At 42.0% G+C, this 24135-nt stretch overlaps 1 protein-coding gene across 2 annotated transcripts in view; it reads right to left on the bottom strand.

Annotated features, from left to right (window-relative positions):
- Positions 1-5863: 5863 nt before the first annotated feature.
- prkd1 (protein kinase D1) overlaps positions 5864-24135 on the bottom strand; it is a 56325-nt gene continuing 38053 nt past the window's right edge. Inside the window, exons 3-19 of one of the 2 annotated variants that reach the window (XM_031828716.1) lie at positions 21598-21729; positions 20828-20991; positions 20466-20489; positions 20012-20213; positions 19201-19278; positions 18756-18948; positions 15969-16092; positions 13345-13422; positions 12546-12834; positions 12221-12273; positions 11719-11791; positions 11321-11427; positions 10882-11043; positions 10309-10407; positions 9194-9461; positions 7466-7551; positions 5864-7091 (exon numbers count right to left, since the gene is read on the bottom strand). In XM_031828716.1, the coding sequence (XP_031684576.1) occupies positions 6849-7091; positions 7466-7551; positions 9194-9461; positions 10309-10407; positions 10882-11043; positions 11321-11427; positions 11719-11791; positions 12221-12273; positions 12546-12834; positions 13345-13422; positions 15969-16092; positions 18756-18948; positions 19201-19278; positions 20012-20213; positions 20466-20489; positions 20828-20991; positions 21598-21729 (2375 nt within the window). In that variant the 3' untranslated portion in view covers positions 5864-6848. Of the gene's footprint in view, positions 7092-7465; positions 7552-9193; positions 9462-10308; positions 10408-10881; positions 11044-11320; positions 11428-11718; positions 11792-12220; positions 12274-12545; positions 12835-13344; positions 13423-15968; positions 16093-18755; positions 18949-19200; positions 19279-20011; positions 20217-20465; positions 20490-20827; positions 20992-21597; positions 21730-24135 lie in introns of both variants that reach the window. The other variant, XM_020487770.2, reaches the window with a different exon arrangement.

The raw sequence follows: 24135 nt of genomic DNA, 5'->3' as shown, positions 1-24135 counted from the left end.
AACAGGCAAAGTGTGAAATCCCAGGCAAACAGACCTTGAGGGAGACGGGAGAGAAAGCCTGTGAACATGCGTATGTGAATCTGTCTCAAGATGAATTGACAGGAAAATTGCTTCATGACTTCAGATTTTCTCTACCCGCACAAAGACAATAGCCTGCAGTGGATACAGACAACAGCACATTTGTGTTTGGCCTAAATCAGTTCCCATGATGCTCTCTGGCACAGTGCGGTGCAGCAAGGTTGATCCCATCCCAGCCCCTATCCCGGGACCCCGTTTTCCACACCGGTAACTCCCTGACACTTCCATGAACCATGCACTTGAAATGTTGCACAGTAATTGATGTTGATCCTAGCATGTGTTCAGACTCCACTGCAAATTAAGACGGAAAAGGTTATCATAATATTTAGCTATCCTAATTTGTAGAACTTGAACTGCTCCCTATGGGGGCATCCAGAGGATACATTTATTGTTTTATGTTTAAGTTTTGACTAAGGGGATGGCAATATTGCTGAAATATTAAAGAGAGTAGACACTCCAACAATCATTTGGCAGCCTAGCTGTCGGGACGGAGGGCTGACCAGGATGTGGAACAAAGACTTCAGCCCTCCAACTCCAATATCTGAAGGGCTTCTCAGTGGGTGTGAAGCAAAGTGCAAGGTTCAGCTTTAAAAAAATGTGCTGTTGTGTATTGTGTGCCCCTCCCCTTACCCAACCCCATTTTAACAAACCTCAGGCTCCATCTAATGGCATTAGGTATTCCATCTGTGTATTCTACGAAGTTCTACTAATTGTAATAACTAATTGTCGTTATTAGATTAAAAACTATTTGGCACTCTTTTTCCAGAACTAGGGCATAAATTACACAAGCATTGAGAGAGTAAATGGATTCAGGGCCATTGGAGGAGTCATTTTATTAAGTTGATTCTGTTGAATAATTGGAATGAATGGAATGTTTAATTGATGTAATATAGTTTGATTGAGAACATCCCATGTGGAGTGTGTGATTTGTAAAGTTATTAATTAAATTTGTCTCAATGTCAGGTCCTTTAGTTGAGCTATTTCTGGTTTCAATTGGAACCCAATGTCTATAATACTTTAGATATGTATTTTATATATTCCTTGCAACATTTAGGGCTATAGTTATTGGAAAAGTATGTTTCATTTGTGAAACTTATATTAAAATATATTTCCTCTTCTGCAGACAAATAAATAAATAGGCCTATTCCATGCAAGCATGTGTGTTGTCATATTGTACTTAATATTTCAAATGCAAACAGGTTAAAACATTATATTTTTGTTTCCCAATAAAGTGGCAATGAGTGTATTATGTATGAAGACAGTTCCCTATCAAATGTCGGCATTTTCAGGAAGTTATATTGCCGATGGGTATAATAAAAGCTTAATTTATTTATTTAATCTTTATTTAACTAGTTAACAGTTAACAGTTAAGAACGATTTCTTATTTACAACGACGGCCTACCCCGGGCCAAACGCGGACAACGCTGGGCCAATTGTCCCCTTATGGGACTCCCAATCACGGCTGGTTGTGATACAGCCTGGAATCGAACCAGGGTCTGTAGTGACAGTTTTAGAGCCTATATCTAAATGACATAGAGTTAATAACTGTATAGCAGACATTAACAGATGCAATCTATGACATCGGCTAATAGCACAGGCCTACAATCGTACAATAGGCATACAGTGAGCTCCAAAAGTACTGGGACAGTGGCATATTTTTTGTTGTTTTGGCTCTGTTCGTTACCCCAACAAAAGTAACTAACCTCCCGTTATTGTAATGGTAAGAGGTTAGCATGTCTTGGGGGTATGATATTTGTGAGTCTGTAACTTTCTCATTCATCATTATTCACGATTCATTCAGGACGATCTGCAATCATGATAGCATCCACATTAATGTAGAAGTGTTTAGAAACATAGAAACATATTCTATTCTTATTTACAATAAAAGTGACTAAAAAATGACACAATACATTATTTACCATTTATTTCTATTGGGCTAAAGCAAATAGCAAATGCATCCAACAAGTTTGTAGTCACAAGCTTTATGTATCATTGCATGTTAGGAATATGGATCAATACTAAACTTTTGACTACTTCAATACACATAAGTGAATTTGTCCCAATACTTTTGGTCCCTAAAATTGTGTGGGGGACGGGACGGACGGACGACTATGTACAAAATATACTGTAATTTCAAAATGGTTCACCCAATTTGGATGAAAGTCTCTTCAATTAAAGCTGCCCGTCTGCACTTTAACCTCATAGTCATTGTATCATTTCAAATATAAAGTGCTGGAGTACAGGGCCAAAACATTTGTCACTGGCTCAATACTTCTGGAGCTCACTTTATGTATGTCTGGGTGCAAGTTGTTGACATGAATGAGGCCTACAAACGAAAAGAAAGAAGATGAAATAAACTTTCATTAGGCTAAATAAATATATTTGTTCGTTGTGATAGGCTATTTATAGCGGAGTTAGTTTCGCTTGAAAAGTTGTCTCATGCTGTCGTTGCTCACTGGCCGGTGCAGCTACGGTTGTTGTAAGGAATGTGTTTGGATTTGCAGAGTGACGGAGGGCAGAGTACAACTGCAGGTGTACATTCTTGAGACCGCAACCTGCTATCTACTCAACACCACACTATTCCGCGCGCTTAATGGGTTCGCTTCGTCCGCATGGGCTCATGAGCCCAGGCGCTATAGTCCCGCGCTCATAGGGAAACAACAGATCTATAAATGTACGTGTGTTGTTGTGTCAAATAAACACCAACGGACGCATTAATGGTCACCAAGCATTCTATATTCAAAGTTGAGAAACTCTTTTCAAATGACCCTTTGGGACCGACATGGAAAGGAAAACAGTCCTGACACAAAATCAATATCAGAGGAGGAATCAAAGCCATCACTAAACGGTGCAGGGAGAGAAAGACAGACCACCTGCTGTAGTTTAGTGTAGCCTAGCCTACATGAAGAAGTGTCGTTTGGTTGGTAGGTTATGTTCTCAAAATGGACATGCCCTCCTCGTCTTGCAAATGGATGTTTTATTTGAACAATTCCACATTTGACGATAAGGACGTTTTGTGGCTATTCATTTACTCTATGCATGTAGAGTCTTTAATTTGGTTGTTTTCTGTGTGCAAACATGGAATTGGGTGGAGTAGACGTATTTGTGTTTTCTTTATTGTCGTCTTACAGAAGTACAAAATAATTTGGATGTGGTAAACTGTTCTTACATTTGTTTTCCTATTGGTAGAATGATTTGTGCCAACAGTGACAGGATGAATAAACGAGTTACTAAGGCAACAATCCCATGTTTTCTCTGGAAACAGAACATATGGTTTATCATCAGTAGAACTTGTGATTACTCATTAGCATATCGACTACATTTCTTCTCCTGCAAATCCATCATACAACCCGCTAGAAAATAAACGTTGTCGACAGCTCTCTTCTATTTTGAATAAAATGTGACAAACCTCTGCAGTGCAAACAGAATATGCAGATTAAGCTAATACATTACGTTTATGTGAATTTGATTGATTTGTGTGTTTTTGCAGACACGGGGCCATTACAGATGAGGGCTATTCGACGTGACATTTTCAGTCACTTGTAAGGGCCTATAAATTGTTTCCGTCCTTTGCATCGTTTTAAAAAAAAATGTTTTTTTTACACTTTCCCGGTTTGATTTGATTATCATTATTGAGATGTCTGTTTGGTTCTCTTTTATTTGGTTTGCGCGCGCGCTGTGATTAGGACAAGACTATGACACAATATTACAATTATTGTTCATTTGTGGGTTTTTCCCGCCATAGAAATATAATTATCATGTTATAATTGTGAATGTAGGGAATTTTTTGTGTATTAGGAAATCTTATTTAAAATTAATAGTATGAATATTAGGATATTTAAATAACAATAATAATAATAGTATTCTAATAACAGCAACAAAAATAACATTGTTAATAATAAAGTAGCCTACTAATAATAAATACAATCAGTTATTATTTAGAAATAATAACACTAACGATAATACAGTTGCTAATAAGAACCATAGTAGACTAGTACATAAAAAAATGTCATATTGAACATTTAGGCGTTTAATTAAATCCTCCGGAGACCATTGCTTGACTTGGGCAGGAGCTCACCGGAGCTGAGTACCGGCACCTCACATTTTCTACTGCTTGAGCTCCTGTTCCTCTAATAGAATATTAGCTCAAAAGTAGTGTGGCGCTCCTGAACCTAAATAAAAACAGTAACGGCACCCAAAATGAGTACCGGAACCTATTTCAGTCCAAGTCAAGCACTGCTGAGACTAAATTGAAATTTACTTTGGGTTATACAAGCGAAATCGTGTATAATGCACACCCAAAGCAGGCTATAGCCTACAGCTGTAACAATTGAATATCCTGCCTTTCCACAAAAGGAATTGCTGTATTTTCATGGGCTCTTATTGGATATAGGCTACAGTATGCTATTTGTGATATGTTTGTAATAATGTTCTTAATAAGTCAATGATCCTAATTATTAATGCGTTCAAAAGCCAACCTTATCTTATAAAGAGAAGAGGGCTGCTGCCTTTTTTTCTCTCTCGATAGGCCACATAGCTAATGATGATTTTGCAAATCTTTAATCTAATCATGCATCTATAGCTTTCAGATGGCAAGGTGTGAAACCTCTTCCGCTATTTGGACAAATATGCGGGGGAAGTGCACACAGATTGCCTACTGCATTCGTTTATGTTCAACAGAAATATGAAATAAAGCAAATGAATGGCGCTGCATGGTTATCATACTGTCAAATGAATTTGGTCATTTAAGTTTATGGTAGTTTCAGTAGACCAATATTATAGAAGGATGCACTTCGCTCTTGTTGAGTTAATAATGCTGTTTCGATAGAAATATAGGCTACATGACGTAGTGTTTGCAAATTATTGTACTTGAAGTATTCACTGCCGTTCTTATTTTTGGCAGTTGGCTATTTGAGTATAGCCTACAATGGTATGCCATGGTACGCAAATATGGTGCAAGGCCGGTACTTGTTTTGTCAAAATATAATATTGTTTTTGTCATGCATGGGGCTAATATCAACACATATTTGTTTTCATTTAGTGTATTTCTTAATTTTGTATGTTTTTCTTGTGGCCCTTGTTGTCCAAATAAACACATAATAGGTATGTATACATGGACACTGATCCATTGGCTAAAACTGGAAACATGTTGTATTGAGCGCCATCTCCTGGTAGAATAGAAATGGTTGTACATTCAACAGTGCGTGTAACTTCTAAATGTGCCTGTATAAACCACCTACGTGTTCTTTGCCTTTGCCTCTACAGTATGAAATGGATAACTTCGATACTTGAAATAATACAAAATAACATATCTCGCTTTTTGACGTGATTATGTATCAGTCCCCTCAAATTAATCACCCAACCGACCTAGGCCTTTGTCTATACATCAAATCAACCATCCAATTTTGATTGTCCTCCCTCTCAATCAGATAAACGCAATCTCAACATGGATCTCCAAGTGAATAATGGTTTCGCTTACATCAGCGCCATTCAGATAATGTACATATGGTTTTGTCTCACCTTTAGCTTTACTTTCCCTTTCCAGTTTGAGTGTGAGTGTGTGTGTGTGTGTGCAGTCCCCCTAAACTACGGATGAAGATGCAGCGTGAGTACGGGTGACAAGTTTAAAATAACGTGCAATTTGTTAACAATGTTCTTAAAAACTCGTGCCCAGTATCCTAAAAATGTAGGGCAGAATATAAGGCATTAGGCGATGAATAAGGGTGTATACTAAAGCAAACTCACAAATAATAAAAAAAAAACTGAGTTAGTAAACACTTAAATATCTGCTTTGAAACATCTTTATTTAAATATGTAGCCAGAGAAAATTATGTCTTCCCTGCAGGCAATAATGCTTTAAAGGCTGGTTGCAATTGCGCAAAGAGCACAAGCATACTGTACAGTAGCCACATACGATTCAACATTCAGCATCACATCATGAACAGTTTCAACACTAGACTAGAAAAGCAGCTAGCTGTTGACGAGGTCAGATGCTTACAGGTATTCTACCTTCACTGTTTCTCTGTGTCCAGGCCTCGGCATTCTGCCTCCACACACATCCAGCCTACATTGGGGTATCACCCCCCTCGGTCTTTGTCTTTCCACCATCCAGCTTTACTGGTTTTCTGTGAATTTTCATCATACTTTAGTAATACTACTAGTAATAGTAGTAATAATAATAATATCCATTCTCACTGAGTAGCACAGGTTTGTCCTGAGCTCTCTCGTTGGGTTGCACCCAATCACATAATTTAGTTTTAGTTTAGACTAAATCATTAGGCTTTTTTGGAGGAGGGGGGGGGGGGGGGGGGGGGGGGGGGTTGGTTTCTGCTGTTGACTTCAAGTGGAAATCCACTCAAAAACTAGTCCCAAAATGTTTTGGATGTCAGCAGTTAAGTTTTCAAGATATTGGACATTCAAGAAGCAAAGTCACGAAAAATGCTTTTTTGAAGTGATTGGTTGCTGCTGTTGACTTAACATGCAGTACACCTGGATGATCCCTCATACCCAGAGTATTAAAGTATTTGTCATTAGATTCACTTACATTAAGCAGTAAGGCAATACACCTGGTTGACTGATATACAGACTATTGGAAATGAGAATCTTTGTTCATTAGGCAGTTAGTTTAAAGGCAGGGTTTCGAGCTCCTAGTTCCTGGCTGGGAGTGGAGGGGTCAGTCAGTCCGTTGTGCTGTGGTGTGTTGTGGAGGGAGTGAGCAGGCTCTTAAGGGGGCGGTAGCAGCAGTGTACAGTACTGCAGCATGCTGACTCTTAATGGGGCAGCAGCCCAGCGTTTACACTATTGACCCTGATGCTGAGGGCCGTCATGGTGTCCGCCTCCTCCGACTCCACCCCCTCGCTGACGTCGGCGTGCGGGTTGACCAGGTGGGCAGGGTACGTCAGGCCGTGCTGTTCGGCGTGGCGTTCCCAGCGGGTGTCATCGCTCTCGTGCGTGATGTAGCGCTGGTGCATCTTCCACTCTAGGCTGCGCAGATCCAGCCACATTTGGTAGTCCTGAGAAGGACATCATTAGCAGAGGGGCACAGTAGTTAGCATTAGCCTACGGCATCAATTGTTTTCATGTGATTGTGTCAATTGGGTTTTAAATGCGACTTTTTGCAGCTGTTGGAGGACAAACTCCTTTCTCACATCTCTCTTCCTGTAGGGCATACGTGTAACCACTTGCTAAGAGACTTGTCCAAATGTATTAACTCTTCTTACTCCTTGGTGATATATACAGTACCTTTTTTATTTTCTACATTGTCTTTTAAATCTCTCATTTAGAGATGAGCGGTAGCTTACCTGTAGCCACGGATGGCTTAGAGACTTGTTTCCAAATCTGTAATAATGTCTGTTAAATGTCTAGTTTAGTTCAGAGTAAGGTTTACCTGTAACCACGGATGGCTGAGAGACTTGTCCACGCTGTAGCGCTTCCTCATCTTGACTTGCAGCAAGTTATTAATGAGGTCAATTGCTAGAACAACAAAGCAGGCTGTCAGAGGATAACTCATGGTGGGAAACCTGGAGGATTTAGCGCAGGCCCCTTTCAGAGCCATGTAAGGGCTAATGAGCAAAGCAAACATCATGTTAAGATTATTTCAGGGGTCATAGCTCTCTGAGCCCCAGTTGGGATTCTTGACCTTGAGGCCCTCCTCTATAGTACCAGGGATCGCTTGGCATTATGCACATGAATAGGCAGCAACAAGAATGTATTCTCTCTCTCACACACACACACACACACACACACACACACACACACACACACACACACACACACACACACACACACACACACACACACACACACACACACACACACACACACACACACACACACACACACACACACACACACACACTTTCACACCCACTTTCACACCCACTATCTCTCACACACACACACTATCTCTCTCACACACACACTATCTCTCTCACACACACACACACTCTCTCTCTCTTTCTCCCTCACACACACTCTCTCTCTTTTTTATTTTCTATGGTATATCTTCCACAACCCAGCCATCCCTTTGAGATCGGTTCAGTCGGCCACCCTGCAGAGGCAACTGATAAGGCAGCGGGTTTACTGGGTGACCTGCAACAGCTGTGAGAGGAGGGGTGGAAAACCCCGGAAGTCCTAGCACAACAAACAAGAATAAAGTATCTTAGGCTGCTGGAGAGATTCCTGGAGGAGGTCCAGGAGGCACTGTCTGAGCTGGTAAGGGGGGTGTTTGAGCAGCCAAAGGGGAGGGCCACCAATGTTTCCGGCACTGCAGGTGACTGGGGACTGGCAAGGCGGTCTGGAGGACCTGTTAGATTTTAACACTCCGAGCCTGGGGGAATTTGATGGGGTGGGAGATAAAGTCCTCTACAACCTCTGCATTAAGGTAAGGAACATTAGCAGCCTAACAGGAGTGAAGGCACATCAGTGGCAGGTGGTATGTGGGGTGGAGAGTATGGTGTGTTTTAGATGGAGGGGGCTCTATAAACCCCCAGTACCAAAGAGGTCAGGGGACCTCCAGTGGAGGGTTCTACATGGAGCCCTGGCCATTAACAGCTGGTTGGCACGGGTTGAACCGGGAGTTGGACAGGGGTGTCCTTTCTGTGTTATGAGTGAAACTGTGATTAATGCGTTTTCTGTGTGAGCCAGGTTAATGCCATTAATATCTGTGTGAGATGTTTAGGGGTGGGCTTTACTGTTGCGATGTTTATAATGAGATACAGGTATTCAGAGAAGGCCAAATGTGTTTTGTTGAATTTTCTGTTTGCTCTGGCAAAGTTGGCTATTTGGCTAACAAGGAGGAACAGGGTCAAAGGTGGAGGGATAACAGACCATTTACTATTATTTAATGGGATGGTCTCTGCGTGCCTTAGGGTGGAATTTGAATTCTATAAAATGATAAACAGTGTGGAGGTGAGTATGGTATACAGTACAGGAGATATTTTTGTTTTTGGGGGGTGAGGTTTTAATGAAATGAGAATGTTTCATTAAAGAAAAGACAAAAAGTCAAAGAATCTCTCTCTTTCTCTCTCTCTCGTACAACTATATAAAATGTTAGTTTACAGTAATGCAGTTATCACAGTAATGCATGAGTCATTGCTGCTCGACAGACACCCACCTTCCTGGGACACCTTCTTCCAGGGGTTGGGTGGGTACATGAAGTCAGCGTTCTGGATCTGGTCGTGAATGTCCTCGTCCTCGTTGAATGGGAAGGTACCACTGAGGCTGACGTAGATGATGACCCCCACAGACCACATGTCCAGGGAGCGGTTGTAGCCTTTGTTCCTTAGGACCTCAGGGGCCAGGTAGGCCGGAGTGCCCACCACTGACCGACGGAAAGACTTCTCTCCAATGATGCGGGCAAAGCCAAAGTCGCACAACTTCACCTGAGACACAGATAAGTTGCGCCTCAAATGAGGTGTGTCCCCACTCTATATGGAATAAGGTGTAGTTTGAGACACGGCCATGTTTGAAGGTGGACTACAACACAACCTCCCGCTAGTCAATCTTACGCTGCCACAGTGTTCACTCAAACACAGTGGTAATCCAGGGTTCCACACGAGAGGAACAGTACTCTAGTTGTCTAGCCAAACTTAGACTTGTGTTGGAGAAAGCTAATTCATAACATCCTGCATTTGATCCACCTACAGTTTGTTCCAGACATTATAATGATCAGCTGGCAAGGTTTACGCAAAAGGCAAATTATCACTGTCTGTTTAACATGGACATGATATGGTCTACATTCGATTTACTGTTGCTACAGAATGTCATCAGAAGGTTACCAAAACAGTGACTTCGGCAAGACTGCACAAGATGGCAGTTCTTAGCAGTGTGATGATGCCAGTGATGTTGGCAGAGCATATTTTGGGAAATGAACAACAGATATACAAGAACTGACTCCTTCCTTTTCAGAAAATATTTGCTGTAAATAACACAAATGTCATATATTTTTTAATACCCATCAGATGCCTGGAAATTCCTAAAGGGCAGTGACTCAGAGTCCATTTCCGCCTGGCAGGGAGGATACAGTACAGTATAGGTCTATGAAGAGAAGGGGACCATCATTGAAAGTGTATCATTAAAATCAAGAGGATAGAACACTGTAGAGGCACTGAGCGTGCAGTAGCCATAATCAGCCACTTTATTTTAGAGGAGAGATTACGTCTGTTTATGTCTGTGAAATTGATGTTTCTGTTTTGGCTTGTTTGGAGGCTGAGCTGGAGGTTTTCTTACTTGTGGAAAAGCGTCAGAGGACGCCAGCAAGACGTTCTCTGGTTTGAGGTCACAGTGGACGATGTTCTTAAAGTGGAGATGATGAAGAGCCTGAAGAATCTAAAATATGAGGTGAAACTAAATTATTTATTTGGCTTGTTATTTTTTTTATTATAAGGGATTATAAAAAAGAAAAAATATAATCTGGTAATTTGCAATTATATACCACAAAACATGAATAAAAATATATACATTACATGTCATAATTAAATGTGCAACAACACATGATTAAACACACATTATCATCAGAAAAATACATTAAGCATTCCTGTAAGCCACATACATTATAGTCATTTATCCAGAGCAATTTACAGGAGCAATTGTGGTTAAGTGCCTTGCTCAAGGGCACGTCAATGGATTTTTCACAGTCTGCTCTGGGATTAGAATCAGCGACCTTTCAGTTATTTGCCCAACGCTCTTAACTGCTAGGCTACCTGCCGCATTTCACTGACTGTGTTTGTATACAGCATGTGTCACTGCTACTGCACGACTGTCCATTGTCTGCAAGCAACAACGCTTGTCAGCCAGGCTTACCTGTGAGACAAAGAATTTGGTGATGCGTTCAGGCAGCCTCCCCTTCTCACTGGACAGGATCATCTCCAGCATGTCTCCATGGAGCTTCTCCATGACGACGAAGACGCGCTCCGGCGTCTCAAACATGCACTCCAGGTTCACTACCCCAGGGTGATGCAGGTTCTAGTAAGGAAACACAGGAAGCATTTAATGGCAGCAGGCCGAGAGCTTGACAAGTTCTCCAAACACCCACTGTGACGGCATGATAACTACCTCATTATTTACATTATCTACGTACTGACAAAATATCAAGAGCCTCGCTCTATTTTTGTCTTTAGGTGTTGTTTTGTCATGTGCTCCACATAACGTGTGTCTGGCAACATCTGATAAAAATAGTAATGTTTCTAATAAAAATGTTTCATAGGAGCACACTGGTCCATGCATGCCGATGTGTGTTTACCTGAAGGATGGCGACCTCATTGCGTAGCTGGCTCTCCTGCTTGGTGGGGAAGCGTAACTTGTCAATGATCTTAATTGCTACATCCCGGCCAGTTTTTCGGTGCTTTCCTGTGGTATGGAGACATTATATTATGGAGGAATCAAAGTCAAGTTACATGTTTATACAGGTGTGACTTCTTATAATTAATGATTATCTCAAATACTTTAAAAAAAGATGATATTTAATCTGATTAATAGCAATGCACTATATGTATGACTCAATACAATACACACCTCCTTGGTCATGCAAATATGTTGCTAGGATAAGATGAGGAGAGAATTGATATCAAGGATGTGTTCCTCATTTTTATTTTATTTTTTACAGGTTATCGGTGTGACAAGGTGGTACAAATGCATCACCTCCATAAACAATCCCAAATTGCCCCGATCCTAGGACTTCATCCGGGAATATCTGATACACTGAGCTGATATCCTGTAGGTGTAAAAATGCAGTCAATGGTTTAAATGAAAGCTTCAAGTGTATACTGTCAGAAATACTTGTCTACAATCACTTTTATCTCTTCTCATCTGGCAACTTAATATCCACTAATCCCATACACGTCTGGAATACTTTCCCAGAAATACAATTATAACCAGTGGTACTGTGACTAATTATTGACAGTAGCTATGGCAACTGCTTCGCTGAGTGGGTAATCAAAATAATCACCATTTGAGCTACTTAGGGGATGATCTCAACTCAGAAATCTAACTATGCACGAGGAGCAGACATAAACTAGATGTGGAGCCAATGTGACTATAAATGTACCTTCCATTACTGCAATATTATACACACTAAATCGGAGTGAAAATGTAAATAAATCCAAAGGCTCGTTCAAATAACGTAAGACCAAATCCTACTTACCACGTTCTCTTGAATCTGGCAGTTGGACACTGAAATGCTGATGGAAACATCATCTGTTGGTGTAAGAGGTGTTAATCATATCTTTAAGAGTATTCCATACTATAACCTTGAGTGTTCCTCCCTAGTGCTGAGTAGGTTTGCCAAATTCTGGGAACTTTCCCAAAAATTCCCAGTCTTTGCGGAAATCCAGCTTTACTTGAGAAAGTTACCAGAATTTTGCAACCCCAGTGCTGAGTAAGACACGGTTGCTTCCATTCAAATCCATTCATTTCTATTAGCTTTAATCTATCCCAGAATCTAGTCAATTCATTCTGCTTATACATACTGTGGCCACCGTGGCGTGACCCGTGCGACAGTCCTTTTGAGATGGCGGGCATGAGGGCGTGCTGGATGGCGATCTCCCACATACGGGCGACGTCCGGCCCGACCCCACTGACCAGCATACTGCCGTGGGCCGACATGCTCCCTGGGCCCTCGGGCCTCGCCAGGTTCTCCCCTACGTAGTAGACCAGACTGGCTGTAGCGATCTCAAAGCAGTGGGCGTTGGAGCCCTCAGACAGCAGGTTGAAGGTCTTGGCTGGGCCCAGAGACAACACCTCTGACAATGGAATTTCCTGCCACACAGCAGAGGTAGTATTGCTCCTTGCTGTTTGAGGTCGAGGTCAAGTTACTGTAAAGAGCTTCGTGACAACAGCGGTTGTAAAAAGGGCGTTTTGAAATAAATGTGACTGATTGACTTAATTAACAGTAGTGGTTAGAGTACTTATATTTCAATCTGATCAATGTGTTGGGTCCAGGCTGCCTATTTCTTGCCACTACAAATGACATTATACCGTAAATCAATTCTCCATCGATGTTTATATGACAAAGTGATCACAACCTGCTTATCTGCTTATCATTTCAATTAGCTTTAATCTATCCCAGAATCTAGTCAATTCATTCTGCTTTAATCTATCCCAGAATAAAACTGCATGCGCTTGTTAACCTTGTCTTATTCATACCCTAAATGACAGTACATTTGTTTGCATAAACTTCAGTTCTTGAATTTCACTCACTCCTCACCCATAATAATCTATACAACATACAATTTCAATTGATCGATTTCAAAACAGTTGATTTCCAACCTTGTAGTATTTGCTTCCTGTGTCATTCTGGAAAAGCGTGATGCATTTGCTGTCCAGTCTCCAGTAGTGTCTTTTCCTCTGTAGTGGAAACAGATCGAGAGCGTTGTTAACTACCGCTGTCACAGACTGGGACAACATTCCATATGCTCATGGTGTGTTCCATCTCTGGGGGTTCACCATCTACTATGCATCTATTATGCCGTAGGTCAGTGCCCATAGCAGATTGGAGGAACTTTTTTTGCAGGTGCTAGAGGTAAACTCATGATGCCTGGTGAAGACCAAATGGTGAAGACCAAATGGTCGAAACTTTGTATCAACAAAATCACCTGGGAGATTGAACAACAGATTGGAGAGGTGCCCATGTTCTTGTACTACAACTGAATTTGACACTTTGCTGGTCATTATTTATCAAACAATCACACACACTAATGGAGCATGTATTAAACATGGGCTGTTGGTTGGCACATACTGTGCAGTACTCTATAGACTTACAGTAACACAGTGTTGGCTCACAGTACAAATACTGTCTTGTGAATAACCCTGTAACAAGTACCACAGTGTTGGCTCACAGTAATAACACTGTCTTAATAACCCTATAACAAGTAACAGTGTTAGCTCACAGTAATAACACTGTCTTAATAACCCTATAACAAGTACCACAGTGTTGGCTCACAGTAATAACACTGTCTTAATAACCCTGTAACAAGTACCACAGTGTTGGCTCACAGTAATAACACTGTCTTACTAACCCTGTAACAGTAACAGTTTTGGCTCACAGTAATAACACTGTCATAATAACCCTCTAACAAGTACCACAATATTGGCTCACAGTAATCTTAATAACCCTGTAACATAGGGGTTCTTAAACTTTTTTAGCCAAGGGACCCAAATTTGAAATTCTGTGATTTCCTGGGACCCAAGCTTAGGAAAATATGCAACTATACGTAAATATCGGTACATTTCATTGCCTTTATGCCTAAAAAAAAAAGCAATATAGACAAAAACAAATAACAATGAAATACCCATAAATATCTTTTCATGTTTATTTTTCATCATTAAAAACACTCATACATACCTGTCTAGGTTGAAACTGTTTCTGTTAAAATACAATAAATCATTTCATTCTGAACTGGAATCAACAGATTGATCACATCCCACAGATGTATAACAGAACACACACACACACAGGCTTTTTGATCGTGCATCCCTAAGTAACAGCACAGATGGAAAAATTGTGGCCTACTGTACATCTTACTGTATAAATTATTGTTGATAGAAAGTCTAGGTTGGAACTGTTGCTGTTAAAACACATTTTTAAAATTCTGAACTGGAATAAACTGATTGATCACATCACACAGATGTAGACCAGAAAACACACAATCCTAATGAGAGGTGTGTGGCTGGTTGAAGTTTTCAACAAGCAGGTCTACTCTGGGCTCAGTTTTTGATAGTGCAACACTGAGGTCATGCTCAGCATTGACACTGTTTCTGTACTTGAGAACCCTGACTTGCATAGGTATGTGGTGCCAAACTGGATCAGAACATCTACTGCTTTCTCAGTCAGGCAGGAGACTGCTTCCTGCTGCAGATGAGCATCCCAGAACTGTGTGAGTGTTTGCACTTCCCCACACAAAACACATTGTGGGCGTTCCTCGTTATTTCTCAAAGTTTGTATGAAAGAGACAAAAAGTAGTCACTGTATTTGCGTTTCATGACGATTGAGCTCAGTCAGAACTTGTGGCTAGTATGAGTCCATTTCGTGACAGCGGTGAGTGATGGCGAGTGGGAATAACAAGTCAGTGGCTTGAACGACAGCACTGCAGCGTGTGGGTCGCGGAGTGATCTTCAACAAAACTGCAGGAAAAATATCCGGTAAACCGCGAGGCACACGGGCATCTCCCTCTACCTCTCCCACTCGCGCAGCTGCCAAACTGAGCAGACACCGCTGCTAAGCAGAGAGCGCACTGAACCGAGAGCGCAGTTGCACTTGGCCAAATAAATTCCAGCAATTAATTAAATAATTATACATTTACGTCGCCCACCCTTAACACGTCCGCAACCCACTTTGGGTACCGACCAATACTTTATGAAACGCGTCTGTAACAAGTACCACAGCGTTGGCTCACAGTACTAATACTTTTTAATAACCCTGTAACAAGTACCACAGTGTTGACTCACAGTAATAACACTGTATTAATAACCCTGTAACAAGTACCACAGTGTTAGCTCACAGTAATAACACTGTCTTAATAACCCTGTAACAAGTACCACAGTGTTGGCTCACCGTAATAACACTGTCTTAATAACCCTGTAACAAGTACTACAGTGTTGGCTCACAGTAATAATACTGTCTTAATAACCCTGTAACAAGTAAAGTCTATCATTCCAACAACGGGAAAATTAAATCGGACAATCACAAAATACACATACACAAAACATACAAGACATTAAAGAAAAACAGCACAGAAAAGATGATCAAGTCTATAAAATGTTGTCAGATTAGTGTTGCAAAATTCCAGTAATTTCCCGCAAATTCTGTTTTTACAGAAATCCTGGAATTTTGCCACTCTACATAAGATTGATTAGTTGATGTGACAAAAATACATTAAGACAATCAGACTTACCAGAGTGTCTTTACTGGTGAAGTGCACTAGCCAACCTTCCTTCATGACATTACTGCTTTTCCTCTTGGTGTGTTTGACTGACTGGACCACTCGCATCAGCGGGATGTTGTTGCTAGTAGATGGGCTTTGGAATGAAGGGAGTCAAACATAAAACTCTGGCGGTGTGAATGCTTTTCTTAACATTAGGACTCAGGTAGGGTTATGGCCAATGTTCCCTCTAATTATTTCGGCAATGAGCAAATTTCAGGTCTGATGAGCACAAACTGTGTGTTTACTGTGAACACTGAGGCTGTATCCGCTTTAAGTTACAGTTTTATCAGCGGCCAAGTAGGCTACCGTGGCTATTTGATCATAATGTAGGCCTACCAGAGTGGCCTGCCATAAAAAAAACAATGGAGAAAATGCATCACATAACATTTGTCACAGATCCCCCCGGTACTGCTGCTCATTCTGTTCACCAGTTCCGGAGGTCTATGTCACCGGCATTCTAGGCTTCACTGAACGGGATTCATTATCATCAACCCCGGACTGTCTTGTCTGATTTCACACACCTGGTTCCATTATCATCAACCACGGACTGTCTTGTCTGATTACACACCTGGTTCCCATTTCCCCTGATTAGAATGTTATATATGTGCCCTCTGTTCCCTGTCTTTGTCGGTTATTCTTTCCATGTCCGTTGGTTGTGTGAGTACCTATGTGTTGGTGTAGCTGTTATGCTGCGTGCTTTATATATTGTGTATTACGTCCCATGTCGTTCAACGAGGTTTACCCTCGCTCTTTTGTTTGGGTACAGCCCAGTGTTTTTGTATACGTGTTTGTTTTGGGAGTATTAAAAACCCCTATTGTGTATCCCTGCGCCTGTCTCCAAATCCTTTATACCAGCGTGACAACATTTTAACATTGAAATGGCTGTTCTGTCATTCAGCCTACAGTAGCAGCCAATGTGTGGTGTTCAATGTAGGCTTACATTGAAAGAAACATGCAGGGTTTGACATTAAACTGTTCATCCACTTGTCCTTCACACAAAGAGGTGACTGAATATGTTGTGTTGTTTGATGCAAGAAACCGCTTTACAAAATAAAATGCATTTTTATTCCCATTATTACAGAGAATCAAATGATGTTACCCTCTGACTATTGGCTACTTAACACTCGAGAGCTTGGGGTTAAAGGGGAACTTGGGCTTCCGAGTGGCACAGCGGTCTAAGGTACCGCATCTCAGTGCTAATGTAGTCATGTATGTCAATGCACTAAAATCCTACTCTGATGCGTTCTGCCTACAACAAAATCTCTTGCATTGTTTGTTTTGTTTCAGTATGTTGCATTGAAAGTGGCTAATATTGTGTTGATTCGATCACAATTATCACAGTAAAGAGTCAAGATCATTTTCTGAGTCAAAATACTTGAGGCACAGCGGTTTGAGTGAAAATGTAAATAATTCGCTTTTTATTTTACTGGGCTGATGGTGCTTGCATCTGATGATCAGTCTCAGTGGAGGGAGAGAGGAGCAGACTGAGGGTCCGTCTCTCAACATCCCTCCGCTCTCCCTTCCTTCCACTGACACTGACCAAAAATGTCAGTGTCTTCCAGCTGATGGTGAAATTCGAGTTGCACCTCATTATTTCTGCCTCATGTACAAATTCATGTTGTTACTCCTATGAAAAGTGAAAGTGAAATATTCCTCAATATTAAAAAAGACCCAATCCATTTATAATAACAATGCAAACCTATCGATACTTTCCTACTCATTCATTACTGATTGTTGTAGCACTGAGTGGAAATAGGAAGAACACACATTTTATGGTTTATAAAAGTGTTGAATACAGTGTTGACATGGCTGAGTAAGAACTTAAACATGAACTCAGTCATAAAAACAGCAGCTCTTTTCTGTATTCATTGACAGTCTCTATTCATGATTTTAAATATTTTGAAATCTCATAGTATCAACTTTTCTGTAGCTTTCTTTTATGCCTGCTAAATTACTGCAGACACGGTAATCTGAACCATCTGATTGGCCAGCGGTAGGCCTATAGTGCACTTGATTTGCTCTCCGGGCCCGCCTACCCGGTGCGTAGGGCAGCTGAATTGGGTGCACCTACCACTGACAGCCCGAGACAATTCTTTTTTAAAGGCTTTATAGTTGGCTTTTTTACAGAAATGTTTGGAGATCGACCAGTCGATCGCGAACGACCGGTTGGTTACCACTGCTCTAAAAAGTTGAGTGAACTTCCATCTCGTGCTTCTCTCTGCGGACTGACATCTCTTCTGATCGTGCACGGGGCTACTGTGCGCAGTTTAGAGGGAACATTGGTTATGGCTATGGTTATGGTTACGCCGTGGTGTGGACATGAAGCTAAGGTAAGTATAGAACCGGGATGTGGACATGAAACAAGGGTTAGGGTTGAACCGGGATGTAGACATGAAGCAAGGGGTAAAATTGTGGTTGAGGCCAGGGTTGAACCGGGATGTGGACATGAAGCTAGGGTTAGAGTTGTGGTTGAGACTAGGGTTGAACCGGGATGTGGTTGAAGCTAGGGTTAGAGTTGTGGTTGAGGCTAGGGTTGAACCGGGATGTGGTTGAAGCTAGGGTTAGAGTTGTGGTTGAGGATAGATGATTGTCCTACCACTCCTGAGAGTAAGGTACTTTCCAACGCCCATACCAACATACTAATTCCCAATACATTGCTTCATTCTAAGCAGTATGCTAGAGTAGATATTGTACGAGGAACTATGACCATTGGGGTGTCCCTCTGGCCTAATCCTAGTCCTAGGTCCAGTCAATCACCTTATAGCCCTGTTGGAGTCGTCCTCTGGGTCGTGGAGCTCTCCCATTTCCCCATGGCCAGCCTCCAGCAGGCCAGTGTCAGTCACCACGGCCTTCTCCATGTCATCCATGAGACCACTGTTCCTGTCACTGTCGTGGTCGTCACAACCCTGCCCCATCACCAAATCAGACTCCGCCCCTGGGCTCAGTAGTTCTGGAGGAGGAGGAGCAAGTGGAAACATCAATATTTACAAGGAACATTCTGGTACTTCCAAGAATTGAACTGGTATTCTATTTGATTGACTTTCTACAGTCTCTGACAACTGAAGTAAATGCTGCAGAATTGAAAGAAAAACATCTCAATCCTGTGACATTTCTGTTAAAAATGTATGAGATGGACCACCACTTAGTTGGAAAGATCTGCCACACTTAAAGCAAAATAATGACTATCTAAAGTGAGACTTGCCTCCATTTTGAGACACTTCTCCAAGGCAGTTGTTTGGCACTTTGGGCGCACATCGTTTATGACAGTTGAATTTGCAATCTGTAACCGTGAGAGAGAAACAGAGAGAGTGTGAGAGAATGTGTGTGTGAGAGAGAGAGAGAGAGTGTGCAAGAGGGGAGGGAAAGAGATAAAGGAAAGAGAGAGATAGCTGGCACATCCACATGAAACCTGTATAATAGCACTGTGACTAAAAACAACATGTTATCTGTCAGCTAGAGTACCTCATGAACCGTCTCTCATATGATACTATTACACCCTGTTCTGTCGTATATATATATACAGTACAGCTCTACACATACACCAACAACGGCTGCTAAAAAAAAATAAAAAAATCCCAGCCATCATTTCAGGGACAAATGTTTTCGGCAGCAAAATAAATGAAAGCAACATGACTGCTTGTCTACACTGTAGTAACCATAGAATTACAGTACAGAGTATCTGTGAATTATGGCATCTCTACGGTAGTATCAACACTGTTGCTGCATTTGTGATTACCATGTAATTATACAGTTACAGGGCTATCTAAAAATCAGACCATAATAGTTATTCAAGATGTCACAAATAAAGCTTGAGGGAGAAACATCTGAAAATCTGTGAGCTTTGCCAACTCTGTGACAACCAAGTCTCGACATATCCCAAAATAATACCACCTGAAACTATTGAGCTGGTAAAAGCCCACAAGTGAGTCACACACTGTTACAGCATCACCACCTCCTCCACCACCAGTCAACCTCTCATGATCTCAAGTCTCTCTCTCCAGGTCCTACTGTACCTTTGCATTGCAGGCCTTGACGGAACAGACCCTTGAGTAACTTCTTGCAGTGTTGGCAGACGGTGGGGCGTGTGTAGGAGTGGACGACAAACGTATGAGGCACCTTGACTTTGGACAGGAGGATTTTGTCTAACTCTATGGGCCGGCCGGTGTAGGAAGAGGACCTTCTCTCTCTGCCGGGAAAGATGTCTGACTGTGCCTTCTGCTGCGGAGGGTAGCAGGTCAAGGCAAATGGTAGGCATGGAGGTAACAGATGACAAGCAACAACTACGTAAACTACAATTATATAATTCAATCCCCTTTCTTTGTCTTCTTTGTCTTATTTGGGCATATGACACTTTAGGGAAAAACAGAGAAAGAGTGCTTCTGGTGAGAATAGGCATATTCACACTGCAGTAGGTGATGGCTGGGTTTAATACAGGAGTAAATGGGGACAGGCTATTGGGGTACCTACCTCCATGCCGGAGTTGACAGAAGACTGAGCATGCAGCGAGGAGAGGACAGGGACACACACAGGGAGGAGAGAATTCATAGTTAAACCTAACAGATATTCACACACATGACTGACTGCTGCTTGAGTAAAGAATTCATCACGAACACAAGCAACAGGCCTTGCAGAATCACATCAAGTCCTTTATAGTAGGAACATGACTCTCATTGTAATCCAACAATTTGTCATTGGGAGGTTGGGAATGCATAGGGCATGTAGTAACAAGTTGTGGTGTGTGTGTGTGTGTCAGCTGTCGTGCCCGTGTGAGCTTGGGCATGTGTGAGTGGCTCTTCCTGATGACCCACAGTAACCAGGGGTAAACTCACCAGTAAGGCCTCGTCGGAGGTGAAAGGCGAAGGCTCATTGGACCGTGTGGTGGTCAGGGTGGTCAAGCCGGTCAGAGAGACATTGGACAACCTCCGTTTGTGGATACCACTGCAGTTATTTGGGATTTTAAACGCACAGCGCTTGTGATAGTTCAGACCACAACCTTCGGCGAAAAACAGACGGTATTCAGAGCAAAGGTGAGTTCACGTGTAATGTGGTCATTTTTATACTTGCATCAAACTGGTGAGAGACTGTCTTTGTGGAACTAAGTAGGAATCATCTGATGGACCAAGTCATTCATGGATTGTTGAAACTTTGAGAGAGTTTCCTTCATGAGCTGGCCACCATTCCAGTCAGACAGAAGTACTTGCTAACTTTTATACATGCTAGGCTATTGTGTCTGCTTCCATCCACTCCATGCACTACCTATCCAACTCCTTTCCAACTACCACTTCAGCCTGACAGAAGACACATTGTTCTCAAGCAGGGGCATTGCTGCTCACCATGAACCCTGAGGAGACCTCTTCAGACTAGAGTACACCTGGGTGGCCTGTATCTCACGTACCCTAATTCTCTCTTACAGAGTTCCTTAACAGTGTCGGAGGGGCTGGAACTTAAAGAAATGTGTTCAAATGGGCCCAGGGTTGCATCCCAAATTGTACTCTATTACACGACAAAGTGCACTACTTTTGACCAGAGCTCTGGCACTATATAAGAAATAGGGTGCCATTCGAGATGCAGTCCTTGGCTCCTACTGTACAGTACCTACCTTCACACTTGAGGCCCTGTCTCACCAGGCCCCACAGCATCTCTCCACAGTGGTCACAGAAGGCAGGGGCCCGGTAGGAGTGGACAAACAAGGCATGGGGACGGATTTGGAAGTCCTCCACTGTTGCAGAGGCTAGAACAGGTCAACAACAATAGTCAATGGTTCAATTTCAACAGTTCCTCACATTCCCCAGATTTAATCAGTACTCAATAGCTGAGTTGTATTCTGTGAATAGTGACCCATTAGTGAAGTAGTGTAGTGGTACCATGTTTACAATGGATGTAGAATACAAAACAATTATTGGCCGTTGGCTGGTACAGTATTTGTATATTTTGAGGTAAAGGCTTTTTGCTGCAGTTAGAGTTGTGGTTTTTGGCTGATGCTGTTAGGCTGCATTGGGCAAATGGGATAGAGTGGAGAGCTCAGCATGAGACTGCCTCATCAAACTCACACATCTTCCCACCAACATGCTTGTCTCAGCACGCTGAATACATTCTGATTAGCCATTCTGCTTGGTAAATTAGTTACATTTATTCAAATTATTGTTTTGCCTGTTGTTTAAAAGCAAAACTATGGTTGGAAGTTGAACAACCTGTAACTGTCATTGCATATTTCAGAAGATGAGTGTTTGGATGTGAATGTGGTACCTAGGTAGGCTTAATCTAAATAAATACCTATGTCTAATTAGTGGTTCTAGTGACATTTCCGCTTGCTGAGTTCTGCTTTTACCGCTACACAACTTTAAACACTAAAAGAAAACAAACACGGATGAATATAAAGATACGCTGTGGTGGTAAAGACACCTCACATGATACACAGTATCTCTGCATTCCAGCACGGCACAGTACTGATCATTTTACTGTTTCACAACGGCAAATGGTGTTAGAGTATTACATTTCAGTGTACAAACCGGCTCAGTGTGCAAATCATTGGATAGAGTTAAAGTCGCCTTCTTCCTCACTCCCATTTTTCTGTTTACAGATTGGGGTGCACACCCGTTTTGCATCAAGTAGCATCCATCCTGTTCCAGCGTAACAAATTGACGTTGTTCACACCCTCATGCTGGTAACAGCAAAAGTGTTCTTGGCATCCTATCCACCTTCACACTCATTAAGTTGCTCCAGAAGTCGAAAAAGATCAAACGAGGAAAGACAAATCGTGAGATCTTTGACAGGAAGACTGGCTGGTGAAAACAACTCCCTGGGATAGTGTAACACACCGTAATGTTCATTTATCAACCATTACCATTTTTCTTTCTGTGAAGGGAATTGATGATTTTATTGATGAGTTCAGTGGAGCACAAGTGTTCTGGCATTTGGCCCCTGTGGTGAGCCTCCTATAGTAGCGGTTCTATGTTAGCATGATGCTCTCTCCACTCAGACTTCCTGAGTTTATCAAGAGTCAAGAACAGAACAAGGTTTTAACTTGTTTTGATCTTCTACCTCAAATGTGAGTGCTAGCATAAGCTGAGATGAACTGAACAACGAGAGTAGTACAAAATAATACTGCAGGCAGACAGACACAGACAGTGTTAGCGGCATCTGTGCAGTAAGACATACCCATGTGAACCTTCACAACATGTGACCTCTTATAACGTAACACAATAGCCACACATTAGAATCCATGCAATTCTCTGTTATGATTCACTTCGCGCAGCCTCTGATGCTGAAACAGTAACAGAACTAGACAACAATTTACACACCACAGTCAACAGAGGACACATTCTGTTCAGAGCAGCCGCACAGTGGGAATGATCACAATTAATAATCACAGACAGTCTAGTCTTCACTGCTTCTTTCTGACAGTTGTAAGGTTCTTCCTGTGTTACTTTTGCTCTGTGCTCACTGCTCTCTCAGCTGTCGAGTGTGTCATTAAAAAGTGTCATGAGAATGTGTTCATCTGGGCATGTAAATCACTAAATCACCTGAGCCCTCTCTTTCCCAGCAAGGGGTGCAGCCAGGGGGTAGTGGAGGTGTCAATCTACCCAATGCCCCCCCCCCCCCCCCCCCCCCCCCCCCCCGTCTCTGTACCACAGCCACAACTAAATTACCTGCCATACTGTAACACACAGAGGGGGAAGAGAAAGCCTGCCAAGCGTTTGTAAAAACACTTTAGCAGTGTCAAACGCGATACTTCGATCACTTCCTACTCCTGGGCTAGGATAAGCACACCCCTGTTTTTTTGCCGGGTGCGGCAGCCAAACAACTGGAGGGGGTGGAGGGGAGCAGAAAACTGCCAAAACAAAGCAGAGCGACATCACTGGTTCAATACACAAAGATGATTAAAGATTTGTGCGACGACTTACTATTTGGTTATTTTAATACATGCTTTATTACTTCACAAGAGACATCTGAGATAGAACTTACAGTAATTGGTTAATTTGCATATTGGCATAGTTCCACATTTCCAGATCACGACTTGTGTGTTGGTGTTTCTGATTGGCAGCTAACCCTGTGGTGGTTTTAAGATATTATCTGAATGAATGATCTTTTGTAGCTGGCTATATCAGCTAGACACCAACATGCCCTCTAGCTCTGT

Source organism: Oncorhynchus kisutch, linkage group LG7 (genome assembly GCF_002021735.2).
Source record: "Oncorhynchus kisutch isolate 150728-3 linkage group LG7, Okis_V2, whole genome shotgun sequence".
Lineage (NCBI taxonomy): Eukaryota > Metazoa > Chordata > Actinopteri > Salmoniformes > Salmonidae > Oncorhynchus > Oncorhynchus kisutch.
The sequence above is the reverse complement of the archived record's forward strand: the minus strand, read 5'-3'. Positions and strand labels throughout refer to the sequence as shown.